The sequence below is a fragment of the Mixophyes fleayi genome, chromosome 9 (genome assembly GCF_038048845.1).
Source record: "Mixophyes fleayi isolate aMixFle1 chromosome 9, aMixFle1.hap1, whole genome shotgun sequence".
Lineage (NCBI taxonomy): Eukaryota > Metazoa > Chordata > Amphibia > Anura > Limnodynastidae > Mixophyes > Mixophyes fleayi.
Genome location: NC_134410.1, coordinates 100474429 through 100488918, shown reverse-complemented (window position 1 = coordinate 100488918; position 14490 = coordinate 100474429). Strand labels below are relative to the sequence as shown.

General features: G+C 37.4%; 2 protein-coding genes across 3 annotated transcripts in view; one reads left to right on the top strand and one right to left on the bottom strand.

Annotated features, from left to right (window-relative positions):
• PSMB7 (proteasome 20S subunit beta 7) overlaps positions 1-14490 on the bottom strand; it is a 979390-nt gene that overhangs the window by 228852 nt on the left and 736048 nt on the right. The window lies entirely within an intron of this gene.
• Positions 1-14490, top strand: part of ADGRD2 (adhesion G protein-coupled receptor D2) — a 322961-nt gene that overhangs the window by 41386 nt on the left and 267085 nt on the right. For both annotated transcript variants that reach the window (XM_075184713.1, XM_075184714.1), the window contains exons 8-10: positions 11991-12263; positions 12449-12560; positions 12809-12928. In XM_075184713.1, coding sequence (XP_075040814.1) covers positions 11991-12263; positions 12449-12560; positions 12809-12928 — 505 coding nt within the window. The remainder of the gene's footprint in view (positions 1-11990; positions 12264-12448; positions 12561-12808; positions 12929-14490) is intronic.

Below are 14490 nucleotides of genomic sequence, written 5' to 3'. Positions count from 1 at the left end.
AAGCTGCATAAAACAAACTATTTCCATACACTTTTATTATACAACATTTGCAATTTCCATTAGCCTTCCAAGAATAACCTTTGCCAAAACCACAAATGCTTTCATGTGAACCAACAATCCACCCTAAATATAACAGGAACTCCAGGAATTGTATAGTATTACAGGAATCAACACATTTTCAGCCATATTAAGCACATGCTTGTAATGGCCTAATTTACTGCCAATGCAACTTTCATAGCAAGAGGGCCCAGTTCTTATTAGACTACATAATCACATAAAAATCAGACTAACAGCATACCATTACCTATGTTATATCTACACAGCATTGCAACACTATTACAAGGCATGCATTTATGTAACACTATCCATACCAAACCAAAGTCTTCACTAGCTCCATTTTATCTGAACTCAGACAGTTCCATTCAAATTTACCATCTGTATACAAACTTCCATATAACCAACAAAAAATGATCATTCATTCTCATATACTCTACCACATATGTGTCCAGATTCGACCACCTTCCATTCAAAAACACATTGCAAACTATATATTTCCAGATTCACTCACCTTTCATTCATTCCATTCAAAAACTCCAATATAAACTTATCCTGCTAGCCAGGGCCCAATGACCTCAGGCAACTTACTTTTCTGCAGGTCCAGCTAGAAGCTCTGTCTGCATGACTTATCAGGCTGCGAGCAGGGCATGAAAAGGGAAGTTTCTTCCTTGTGTAATGTATATAAAAAACTTTACTTGTGGGCAGAGTTTACCTTTCCACAGGAAACAGACCACAGCCTTTCACATGTTAATCTGATCAACTGCTCAAAACTTGTTTCACTGGTATTCAAGTTCCACAGTAACAGGTGGGGGAGGGATTGTATGTGCACAGCCAGTCTGCCCATTCAACTATGGCTGAATTCTGATGTAAGTTATAAAATGAGATATAAAATAATAGATTATTTATATACTCTTCATCATTCCCCCTGATATCAGTTCTCTGTCATTGCAGTTAGACTGATAGATATCTTTTCTCACCACTTATTGTTGTTCCTAGTGATTGTATGCAACATGTACAGTATGACTGTGTATGAACAGATGATCAATGCCGCATATATATATATATATATATATGTATATATATATATATAAAAGTTTGTAATTAATTATGGTAAGGCAATTTTTAGCATAGATGATCAAGTAACAAAGGGGTGAGAAGCTAAAGGATCTCTTTACGTCGGCATGTCTGATGAAAAAAACCTGTGTCTTATTTACTGACAGTAGGGAAAAAAGCTAACAACCCCCACCTGAAGCAATGCATTCTGGGTAAAGGTTTATAAGCCACAGCAGCAGGCAAAGCAAGCCTCTTTTGACCACACCACATACACACATAGAAGTTGGGACATCTCTTCCACCTGGAGTCTACAGGACACACACTCCACAGTAAGCTTATACTCTATCTGTCTGTATCTCTGCCTACATATTATATGTCCATCTATTAACTTTCCTTGCTTGCATGTATTTCTATTAACTTTCCTCTGAATCTTTATCTGTTTATTTACCTTATATGTATTCTGCCTGCAACTTTTAATAAACTTTGCTTGCACATATATGTAGGTTTATATCTATTTCTATTAACTTTCTGAATCTTTAAGTAACCTTTTCACACATGCTTTACAAAGGCTAGCTTCTTCCCCCATCTCAGGAATGCTTACTATCTACACTGCAATGGACTCTAGCTTCCTCCCCTTATCTCTTTCTCTCTCTCTATGCTTGGCCTTTATTATCCTTTAGGTCTGACCACATGTTACACACACATGCACTATGCAACCTTCCTATATCACTCTCTCATTTATCTCATATCATTCTCTATCTATCATTTAATCTTTCGTTATCTATCACTTAAACACATACTCTTTACACATTTTGCTTGCTTAAACACATTCTCTTCATAAATGCTCTCTCTTTCTCTTGTTACATCTAAGCACACACTATACAAAAAAGCAATACTGACCATACACTCATATAGATTTCTGTGTTGCAACATATACACTAATACATACATATATATATATATATATATATATATATATATATGCAACAAAATAGGATATTATATACTTACTTCTGAAGTTTTAACATCATGTCTGTTGACTCTATAATGCATTATCTATATTGTATGTATGCATTTATGTATTGCACGTTTATCTTTGTAAAGTAAAAGACTTGTATCGTTATGCCTGTTTTGTATGTTTAGATAACTGGAATGAATAGGATGAATGGATGTTTATATAGATAATGCAGTATAGTGAGGTAAATGATAGATTGGTATTTATTTAGCGATTAACACATAATGGTGAGTTATCTGATGTGGAGGTCAATAGATGTGTAATACTTAGGTGGTATCATCATCGTCATTTATATAGCGTCCCTGCCCCATTGGAGCTTACAGTCTAAATTCCCTAACATACACACACAGACAGACAGAGACTAGGGTCAATTTTGATAGCAGCCAATTAACCTACCAGTATGTTTTTGGAGTGTGGGAGGAAACTGGAGCACCCAGAGGAAACCCACGCAAACAAGAGGAGTACATACGAACTCCTCACAGATAAGGCCATGGTCGGGAATTGAACTCATGACCCCAGTGCTGTGAGGCAGAAGTGCTAACCACTGAGCCACCGTGCTGCCCGTATATATATAGCCTTGTCAAACACAGGGATCGCATAAGTCGCTCTTACGGATTTCTAGTTGGGATGCGCAAGCATAACAACTGGGATACCTTGTTTATAGTTGGCATGGTACAAGGCGAAAGCTCAAGGTTGTGTGAAATAATGCCTCTAAAGTACATCTGAGACGTCACGGGTGCATATTATTTGATGTGACTAAAATAGTGAAAAAGATGCAAATTGCATTATATTCCAATCATTAATGAGATTAGCTATTAATAAGATCAAAGACATTGTATCATTATTATTGCGGAACACAGGATCCTATAACAAATATATACTCTTCATCAGTTAGTCATTAACATGCTCACTGTATTGTATGGCACTTACTAGCATGCTTTGAAAAAGTATTACACCAAAGCAGAAATAATAGATGTGTGCTCTCCTGTATAGGATGTGTGTGTGAATTCATTTAGTATTCACTGAAGGCTGCGAATGCGTTATGCATTTACAGAGACTCAGGTGACGAAAAGTTGTGGACATTACCTTATAATTGTGTTAGAGGTGTGTGTGCACAGTGGAATGTGCGCTTACTTTTTGCGTCTAATAGAATGGATTGTGAATAGATGTGCACACATCAATTTATTGAGGTATGAGCTTGGCGGTTATCACGGACACTATAACGTGAATAAAATAAAATGTTATATGTGACCATAGTAATGGATTTAGATCAAGGAATAGAGCCAAAGGTAACATAGAAGAATATAAGACATAAAGATGAAAAATACATAAATAGGACAAAAAATGTATAATGGTAAAAAATTATTACTAATACAGATGAAAAAGTAAATAATATAAAGTGAAAAAATATATAAAATTAAATATATAAAATAAAAACAATTAATAAAAAATAAGGAATAATACACAATGAAATAGTGAATATATAAATGAGAATAGGGGTAAAAATATTGCTTCTTAATTATGGTGTAAGTTGCATGTATGTTAGAGATAAATGCAGAGGTGTTGCAACAACAGTTTGTTTTGTTTGCCTATATCATAGATGAACGTGTATAATGAAGAACAGAGTTGGATTGTACGAAAAAAGATTATAGTTAATTGTATTATTAAGTAATTAGTGTGATTAATAGTTAGATGGGTTGTTTCCTTTTGAAATTATTTTTTTTGCATATTTTATTAGACACTCCAAAGGCAGACCCAGCTCTACCTGTCATCCCCTGACCTCCCCCCCTACCTCCTCTCGTAGATTTCCATCTGTCTCTCCACCATCTCCTCCTGGATGTCACAACTTATTTTTAGGCTAAATATGACCAAAACAGAGCTCATTGTCTTCCTCCCTTTATCAGTCACCACTCCTCCCCTCCTCTCCCTCACTGTTGACAATCTCCTCAGTTTCTCAAGTTCTTCTGCCTGGGCCTCACCCTTGACTTTTCTCTCTCATTTATCCTACACAACCAATCCCTCTCCTGCTTCTGTCGGCTTTCATCTCTTAACCATTGACATGATTCGACCCTTCATCTCCCCTGAGGCCACCAAAACAGTAATATATTCTTTCATCATCTCTCGCCTTGACCATTGCAATTTTCTCCTATCTGACCTCCCCCTCACCTGCCTCTCTCCTTTTTAATTAATCTTTAATGCTGTAACAAGATTGATCTTTCTTTCACATCATTCTGCTTCTGCCTCACCCCTGTGTCAATTCCTCCACTGGCTCGCCATTCCCTTTAGATCCAATTCAACTTTCTCACCCTCACCTCCAAAGCACTTGCCTGCTCCTCTCACCCTCTCTGCTCAGTCAATGACTGCCTCTTTCCCTCCCATCTGAATAATGCTTCTCACTTCTGCCTCCAAGGTTTATCATTGTCTGCTCCCTTCAGGGCCGGATTAAGGGAATGGAGGCCCCTGGGCGAAGGGGGCCCCCCACCCCCCCGTGAGGCCCCCCCTGTTAGCCGCCCGCCACCCCCCCAAGCGCTTACCTTCTCCTGCCACTGTTGTCCTTCCGCGGTGCGCTGTAAGCTCCTTACTGAGGAGATCTCGTGACACTCTCACGAGATCTCCTCAGTGTGGAGATTACTGAGCGCCGCGGAAGGACAACAATGACAGGCTCAGCAGCATTGTCAAGGGCCCCCTGGACTGTAGCCCAGCTAGACTTTGGATTAATCTGGCCCTGGCTGCCTTGCTCTCCTCCAGTGTCTACTCCAGCCTCTAATACTTCAAACACTCCCTCAAAACACACCTGTTCAACAAAGCCTACCAGATCACTGCCTAACTCCTCCTTACCATCCCTAATCTTTCTTCCCTTTTATGTGTTACCGCTCGTTCTTTGACTCCAAACCTTCTCCATTAGATTGTAAGCTCACACGAGCAGGACCTGCCTTACTCTTATTGAATCTCTTCTCCCTCTTCTCCACTTACTTCCTACCCCTCCCTTGTCACCTTCGGTTACCCTTGCCATCCTTATAATTGCCCGGGAATTGCTCTTTGTAATATTACTTGATGTATGTTACTCTTCTTGTTTTGCTACGTTTATTTATTATCTATGCTTTTCAGTTTTATTTGTGCTATGTAAATTCTTGTGAACATTTGTTTATGTGAGCTATTCTACCTTGCTTGTGCTGCCACCATGCAGAAATTTGAGGCACCCTATAAATAAAATATAAAAATAATAATAATAATAATAATAATAATAATAAAGCATCTGTATGTATCTAAGCCATTTGGTGTGATCATTTTTGGTATATCCATTAGGTTTCTAATCTGGAGAGTGCTTTTGTATGTCTTCCTTGGGTTTTGGGGTTGTTAGTGTATCTATGACTATGAAGTTGAAGATGTCAAGTTTACAGTTGTGCTTTTTTTTTTTAGCTGTTCTACTAGGTTTTGTGTTTGTTTTTTTTTTGGTATGCTGTTCATCTGTTCTAACATTGTTTTATGGAGTGTTCTCACTGCATGGTCTACATACTTTATTTTGCATGGGCAAGTTAAGTGTACCACACTGGCGAATCTACATTTGTTTCTTTTATATATTTATGTTGTTTCATCTGTTTTAGTGGATTTGAAATTGTTGCTTTTTTTTTTTTATCTCTTTATTTATAAAAGTTTGAAAATAACATATGATTCAAACAACCAAACAGGCATGGCAAAGCAAAATGTGTTTCCAGTGGTGTACAGGTAACACAATTATCATAGATTAAACCAACAGAACAGGTCATCAACAAAGGGAAGCATTTCAAGAGTGTCCGAAATGGTTGCATTTTTAATTGTGTTGTTGTTTTTGCACACTTTGCAGTCTCTGCGGCTTAGATATCCTTTGGGTTTTCTATGTTGTTGTGGTAAGTGGTAGTGGTTTGGAGGCGACTGAGTACTACTTGTCCTCTGAGGTTTCTTGATTTTTTTTGTGTGTTATTTTGATTTATCCAGATGCAGAGGCCTATGTATTTGTCACTTTTTTTGGCCATTTTTTGTTTATAACTTTATTGTATTGTGTTATAAATCTGATTTCTTTCTTTTTAGGTTCCATGGAGGTGGATGGGCCTGTTGTGTTGATTATTGCTGGCATTTCAATTCCCTCTACTTTGTTTTTTGCATTTGTTATTATGAGAGTGATGTAGTCTTTCTCTTGAAATCTTTGTCATGGATTTAGCTTGGTCTTGATAGGTGATACTATTTCTCATAGTTACCTACTGTCCCAGAATGTCCGGGAGACTCACAAATTTCTGGGAAATCCCAGTAGAGTAGGGCAAGCTCTCAGATCCTTGCCACTCCGTTAGTTTAGTGGCGGGGGTGGGGCTTAGCAACACGATTCTCAGTTTATTCTTAGGCATCTGAATTGTTTGAATGGTATTTTGTTGATCCATAAAATATTTTGATTAAACCAGACTTGAGTAGAGGAAAAATAAACAAACTTTTTTAACAGCTCATCAGAAATGTGCATCTTGCAATGCTGCCAATGGAGAAAAATTCTGGCAAATTTGTCTCTGTTAAAGGTTTTTTTTTTTATGTGTTAGAATTGGAAATTAATTACCTACTCAAATGCTCATGTGGGCAAGTGTATGTGGGCCAAATGAATAGGAATAAGAAAACCAGGTCGATACAGCACAAGAGTAAAATAAGAAATTATAAGAGTACCGTAATTGTACTGAATAAGTAATTGTAGTAGTTACAATTTAAATAGTGTTACTTTGAGTGTCTACTTTAAATTGAATTAAACCATCTTTTTGATGAAATATCCTTTTTAGGTAAATGGAATGTGATATGCAGGCATACTAATATGCAATAGTTGTTTTGGTTTTATGTCATATATTCTGTTTAATGAATTGTATATACTCATCAATTGATGTAATTAACACATAAAAGTAAATATACTTATAATGAACACCTGCTTATAATCATCATGCACCTGAAGAAGGGGAGAGGAGCACCCTCTAACAAGACATCATGGTGATCTGCTTGGATTGCGGTTAACTGCTAGACATTCATTTAGTTGACATTCAGAAAGGCAACAACATTGGGTCGACAATTCAAATGTCGCCAATTCACATGGTCAACAGAAGTGGTTGAAGTGGGGCTGTATACGGTGGAATGCCATATCTCCACTTCTCCTACTGCCTTCATTGTAACACTATCAAATTCCATTCACTTACATTCCCATTACATTTTTCATACCACCACTTCTAAAGTTCCACTTCGATCACTGGTCAAGAGTATTGTTAGGTTGACAATTCGAATGTAGACCGTATCATTAGGTCGATAATTGAAATGCGGACTGTATTATTAGATTGACAATTAAAATGTAGACAGTATAAATAGGTCAACAATTTAAATCTAGACAGTTTTAAGGTTAGGGTTAAGGGGTAGGGTTTGGATATTATTATCAACCTCATAATACTGTCTACATTCGAATTGTCCACCTATACTGTCTACATTTCAATTGTCGACCTAACAATACTGTCGATGACATTAGTGTTGACTTTTCGACCCTTTGTGAATTATGGTGTCGACCATATAAATGTTTGATCATGTAACTGCCGAACATATGCATCACACCCGTCTGTTTAAGATGTCAATTTAAATTTAAGCTAAAATAAAGCAACTCAGATGAGTGTATATGAGTCAATCCCTGGCTGTATTTAGAGTATGTTTCCTTGAATAATGTATAAAGAACAGTGCAGTGACAGAACAATAAGAGGAGACCGTTGATTTAAGAGCACCACCGACTACCGACCCTTACAGTAAGGGAAAGAGTATATATATATATATATGACTAGCTAGCTTACTATATGTGTGTATATATATATATATATATATATATATATATATATATATATAAATATATATATATATTTATAGTATATAGTAAGCTAACATTTGTTGTGCACCTCATATACAGATCTTTCCATGTGCATCTTTGAGAACATCTTTTATGTGTTTTGTGTCTCTGAGTTATGTTTCTTTGCTGACTTAAGTGGTTGGAGCATACCATGTTTGTATCGCACACATGTTTTCCACTCCAGCTATGTGCATAGGTGAACCTTCAACTGTGAAATGTATACTGAATTAATAAATATTGATACAATACCGAGTACTACATACCTGAGGTGGACACTACTCCAATCAAGTGTCCCCCCATGCTCCAACACTTCAACACAACACTGTCCTCTGGCAGACAGTGTTGTTAGTGGTCTCCCCCATGAACTTTTCATTGTTCGCCTTGAAGCAGGGTGTATCACAGAGCTGAACTGTGAAGACTTAGTGGAACCTGCCAAATTAGGGAACCTCATACCCCCGATAAGTATAACTTTTTTTTTTTTATCATAAGTGAACGTTACAGTTCTTCTTTAACATTAACTTATAGTGCCAGAGAAAAACTGTATTGGCGACATTTACAAAGTGCAAAACAGGCAAGCTGCAGCACAAATTTCGCTTTAGTCCTACTGTGCACCTTGGTGAGTAAGTTTCCACCTGGGTGCATAGGTGCAGTGTGATGGCCATATTTGCTGAGGAGCAGCAGTTTGCAGAGGAGAGGCGTTGTGTGGAATGAAGGTCTTACTAAGTATGAAGTACAAAGCAAAGCACAGAGTAGGTGCAATGATGTACCTCATTTTGTGGAGCCGTTAAAAAACACATTTTTATTATGCGGTATTAATAAAGATAAAGGGTTGGAAAGGGTGCATTTTCATTCCGATCTGATTGGCTTTGTGCCCCTCCATTTCTTCACGTCATTCTTGTTTTTTCATTGCTTTCCAATTGGTCAACTTTAGGACTAAATGAAGTAGATTCCATATGGATTTAGGAGACCAATAGAGAGGTAAAAAGGGCTTTTGGTGTGTGTTTATTTCTACAAGAGCCAGCATGCCCAAGCATCCAATCCATGACTTGCTGGGACATTTAGTTCTATAACAGTACTTCTATTCTTGAGGACACACTATTATCCTGCCCAAGTGCTATTCAGTAGGAGACTGGTGTGCCCTATAGGGGCCCCCTATTTTGTAGGTCTGATTCCCATAAGGAATTCTGCCCATGTTATGGTGGCATTGCCTGGTGCTGGTTGATCTTGTGCCGGGGAGACCAAGCACTCATTGTATTACTGATTTAGCAGTAACCAGCACAGGCTATAGTACCGATGTTGGTTACTTATTTTAGAAGGGGGGACACACTCATTATTTATTTTAAAATAAAGATACAGCATTGATCATTAGCAAGTTGGTGATGATGACTTGCGCATCTTTGCTCCTGCTGCATCAAGATTCACTCAGAGGTCCTGATTCAAGTCTGAACACAACTTGCACGACAGCCTGTTCCACAGGAAATTCAACTAGGGAATGTTTGCTGCTGCTTCAGTCAACCATAAATAAAACCTACACGCTGTCCCCAGCCCAGACAAGACTACTGGTTGGTTTTATTTTATGTCCCTTTTGGTCATGGCAAAATAGCCCTTGCTTCATTATCATAGAGAGGAACTTTTACACCATTGGCTATTTATATAGCGCCACTAATTCTGCAGCGCTGTACAGAGAACTCAGTCACATCAGTCCCTTCCCCAGAGATTACAGCCTAAATTCCCTAACATACACACAGAATGAGAGAGAATAAGGGCAATTTAAGACCAGCCAATTAACCTAGCAGTATGTTTTCGGAGTGTGGGAGGAAACTGGAGCACCTGGAGGAAACCCACGCAAACACAGGGAGAACATACAAACTCCACACAGATAAGGCCATGGTCGGGAATCAAACTCATGACCCCAGTATTGTGAGGCAGAAGTGCTAACCACTAAGCCACTGTGCTGCCCATACAGATGCTTAGGTTACGGTTGTAATAGGGGAGACTGTTATCATTGCTTTATGCATAACAACTATGCATCGGATATGATACTGTATTTAAAAGGTTATTAGTTTTAGTATGAAGAGAATGTGACAGGGTAAAACTGGGCAGTGAATTGGAAAAACTAAGTGCAAGAACCAAGTTAGCCAGCAACATATTGTGAAAATATTTCTGAAATAATAAACAAATGCTCTTTTGTCATCATATGGAAATCACTAAATAAATATGTGCTAAAATTCTCAACTCTATTGAAATAAAATATCCTAAAAGATAAATCTTATGTACATTTGTTTGCTGATAAGATACACTAAAATATTTCTGCATATTAATCCAATAAAATAATCAAACTGTAAAATAAACAGTAAAAGCCCAGTACTGCAATGGCCTTATGTTAAAATTAATTAGAATTAGTTAAAATCAATTCAATTAGTGAGATTATACAAAATCAACATGGTTGATATGTAACACAATAGAGATCAGGGGCCTGACTGACTGTTTTTTCATGTAGCACACAAATACTTGATAGCTTATTTGTACACTGAAATTTAAAGTTGATATTTGTGTGCTACATGAAAAAACAGTCAGTATTGAACTTATATGCAAAACAGAAAACTAATATTCACCCCTTGCATTGTAACATAATTTTGTCCAGGACACTTAAATAAGAAACGTCTTAATTTAAGTTCCTTAATGAATCAGGCCCCAGATGCTTAATAGAGTGCAATATCAAACAAATTCAAATTATGTTCCTATACAATCAATCCTTATTTACTAATCCTATGTTTCATCCCAAACTACAAAATTGTATGTCCTGTGATTCTTGACACATACATTTTTTTTATTACGGTCACTTGTAAAGATTTCACATATCTTATCTTTATAGTTAACAGCTGTGAGCTCACAGTACAGATGTGTCAGTGTAATAGTATCATCATCATCATCATCATCTATTTATATAGCGCCACTAATTCCGCAGCGCTGTACAGAGAGAACTCACTCACATCAGTACAAACACAGGCAGAACATAAAAACTACACACAGATAAGGCCATGGTCGGGAATAGAACTCCTGACCTCAATGCTGTGAGGCAGAAGTGCTAACCACTAAGTCACTTTGCTGCCCTTAACTAGATGTGTATAAAGATGACTTTCTGATCATTAAGGCCTTATATCCACTGACATTTTTAAAATATGTTTTACATGCTTTTTAAATGTGTAAAACACATGTAAACTGGACTGACATTAGAAACGATTGTTGCTAGTGTTGTACGTTGCATTCTAGAGGTTTTTTTTTGCACTCCCATCTTTTTTGTGCTTTATGCATTTAAATGCATTAGGAGGCTTACAGCGATCTCTAAAACACAAATAAAAATTAGTTTCAAACACAACTTCATAAGTTGTATAAGCTTCAGTAGTTTATTATGACAAGCAGATGGAAGGCTGTTGAAGTATTATAACATAATTAATCCTGTTACATTCTTTTATGGTTTGTTAGCTTTATATACATACATATTTGTTTTCATTTATGAACATTTTTCAACACAATATAAAATATATAATCACTTTTATTAGCAATGAAATATATTAAAGGTCATATAGCAATGCTTAGTTTATTTATTTTTTTGTGAGGACTGAGCTGATTGCATGTGTTGATTATCTACCCGCATAATGTACTGAAGTGGAAGGCAATGCTACAAATACATGTTTAATATAATCTATTGAGGCAAGGCCATTATTTGTTCATGCATTCCTATGCTGTGCATATAACTTTGACACTGAAAAATTATATATTCCCTATATCATTTCTCTTGGAAATGAAAGAGATGTCTATTTTCTCAGAGAACACTATTTTTTCAAGGCAATAACCTATAGCCATGTATTATTGCTATCATCACAACCATATTTTGAAAGCTACACCTCATATATTTATCTGTTGGTTGAAAAGAAATAATAATATATAATACTAAACAGATTATTTGTTTTGTTGTAGATTTCTAAAGACCCTCTCACTAGTGGCCTCCAGCAGCTCAGTCCATCGGAGGCTGTGGCATGCTTACAGGCCTTTGAGGAAGGCCTGGAGATGGAAGAATGCTCTGTGGACTCAATAGATGTTCTCGGTGCCATCCAGTTTCTTAAGGAAGTTGCTGATATGGATTTACACAGCAGCAGAGAGACCTTGGAAGAACTGAGTCACCATTTTGTACATGTCACAGGAGAACTCCTCGAACAGCATGACCCAGACTTGTGGTCTGAAGTTAATCTGGTATATACTGTGTTTTGGTGGATGTGCGGTGCTTCGACTATATCCATTTGAAATGTAACATTACATTAGGATTTATGTCATTTTATAATTCAATATTGAAATATAAATTATCCCCCTCACCCCCCCCCAAAAAAAATGCAAATTGATGCAAATGTTGACTGAACTTAATTTTCTTTTTGTGTTAGATTATAAAAGGACCTATGTCAATCATTCAGTTAGTGGAGAAAATGGCTTCTAACCTCGTCCTGCTTCTATCTGATCAGAGAAAAGAAGTCTTTATCCACCACAGGAACATTGGTTAGTGCATTCTGTGTCTCCCCATAATGAAGTGCTATTGACACACGATAACAGAACAGCTAAAGACCCACTTCTCATGTCAACATGGTCTACAATGGTGCCATCTGTACCATTCTGTGTACGCAGAGGTATCCTTGGCAACCATTCTGTTAGAGTTGTGTAAATGAAGCCAGATAGTGAATAGGAATGGTTTGGTTGGGCACGCTCTATGCTTGAGACATTGATAAGAATGTAATTCTCTTTCTTAGAAATTGGTGTTAGTCAAGTGGTTTCGAATGATGACAGCCATGTTTACAAAGTGCAGAGCACCAAAAGAGTGGATGAAATTGAAGTTTCTGGTACTGACCTCAAGAGAATTATGGAGGAAGGTAAGGCCTACAATTCTATGATTGAGTTTACTGGAAAAGAGAATTGGTGACAACAACCTGATAGTAACCAAACCCCTTTAACATGCAGCAAATATTATGAAATATTCAATTTTGTTCTCACCAAGGTGGTGTTTGTTATATATAAAATATTACATAGTTTTTTTTGGAGTCCTCTTACTAAGCTGTGATTAATATAGATTGACATTTCAGATCTAAATTGTTCTCCCATGAAATGGAATGGCAAATCAATAATTGAGTCTGATAGTGGATTATAAAATAAAATTCAGCTTCCACCCCTAATGTGGTCTTGTGCTAGGGGCTTGTATCCACTCCAGTCGTATCTACTGGGGTCATTATGTCATCTTCATGGTTGGGTTATTGAAATCCACGTTCCACCAGTAATTTCTTCTAGTGTGCGGTCTTCCAAATGAAATCCCATATGTCTGGTCCACTTAAATGGAGGAGGCATATCTCTTGTGAGTGAGTTCTCTGTACAACGCTGCAGAATTAGTGGCGCTATATAAATAGCTGCTGCTGATGGTATGCTATGTAGCTATGCTACATCAATTTGCAGCCGTCTATTTGCATTTCCATTTGGACTACTTCAGGAACAAAAAGATTCCCATTGGATTTTTAAAGGAATCAACAACAGATGTGGACGAGTTTGTAGTTAGTTACATTTTATATGAAAAATGCAACTTTCGTACAGTCAAGACATTATTCTCTGTTGTGTATATGACACTTCATAACGTTATTATATTGTCTCCAAATAGGATAATGTAACTTCAGCATTTACCAATAACACTGTCAAGTCGCACCTCTACGCTATCATTATATATAAATATACACACTTGCACGCAAAGCACATAGACTACTGTTTTCCAGTTTGAATCTTGGGATACAGCTGACTTAACATACACATGTAAGCTTACTTTTATCACGTACATCTTTTTCGGCATACGTTCGGGGTGCAATTAGTCCAACTCTCAGGTTCTTTGTATTGTATTTCTCATGCATAAGTCATGCAGATAGCTTTTGGAGACAGCTGCACTTTAGATCAGCTCTGTAGCCTACCTCCCACATAGTTATCTTCTCACAAATATTAAACAGGAAACAAAATTTGTGAAGGCAGTTAGAAATTAGACTGTCGCTGAGGAATGTCATCACCCCGAGCACTTTTTTAGCAGACTGGAGGGGTTTCTGGAGACCCAGAAACCCCCCCTGCGTGCGCCACTGATGGGGATCAAGTGTCCTGACTCTGTGTGCAACAGTGAGCATAATGCTCAACATATATAGTGGGCACGCAGCAACTCTGAGCTGGAGGATAACTACAAGTGTGATCATGCAGCACAAAAGCAAAAGCTTTCTTCAGAACAGGAAGCAGGTTTGGTTAATCTAAATGGTGAAGAACGGTCATGGTTGGCAGCATCTTAATGTTTTAAGATTTCTACAGTGACGAGTTCATCTTTCATGTTTCCACGTTCCACTGTCTCACCTCATATCAACCATACCAACCTGCCAGTAGCAGCAAAAATGCCAGTTGCCAATGGCTCTTTCAATAA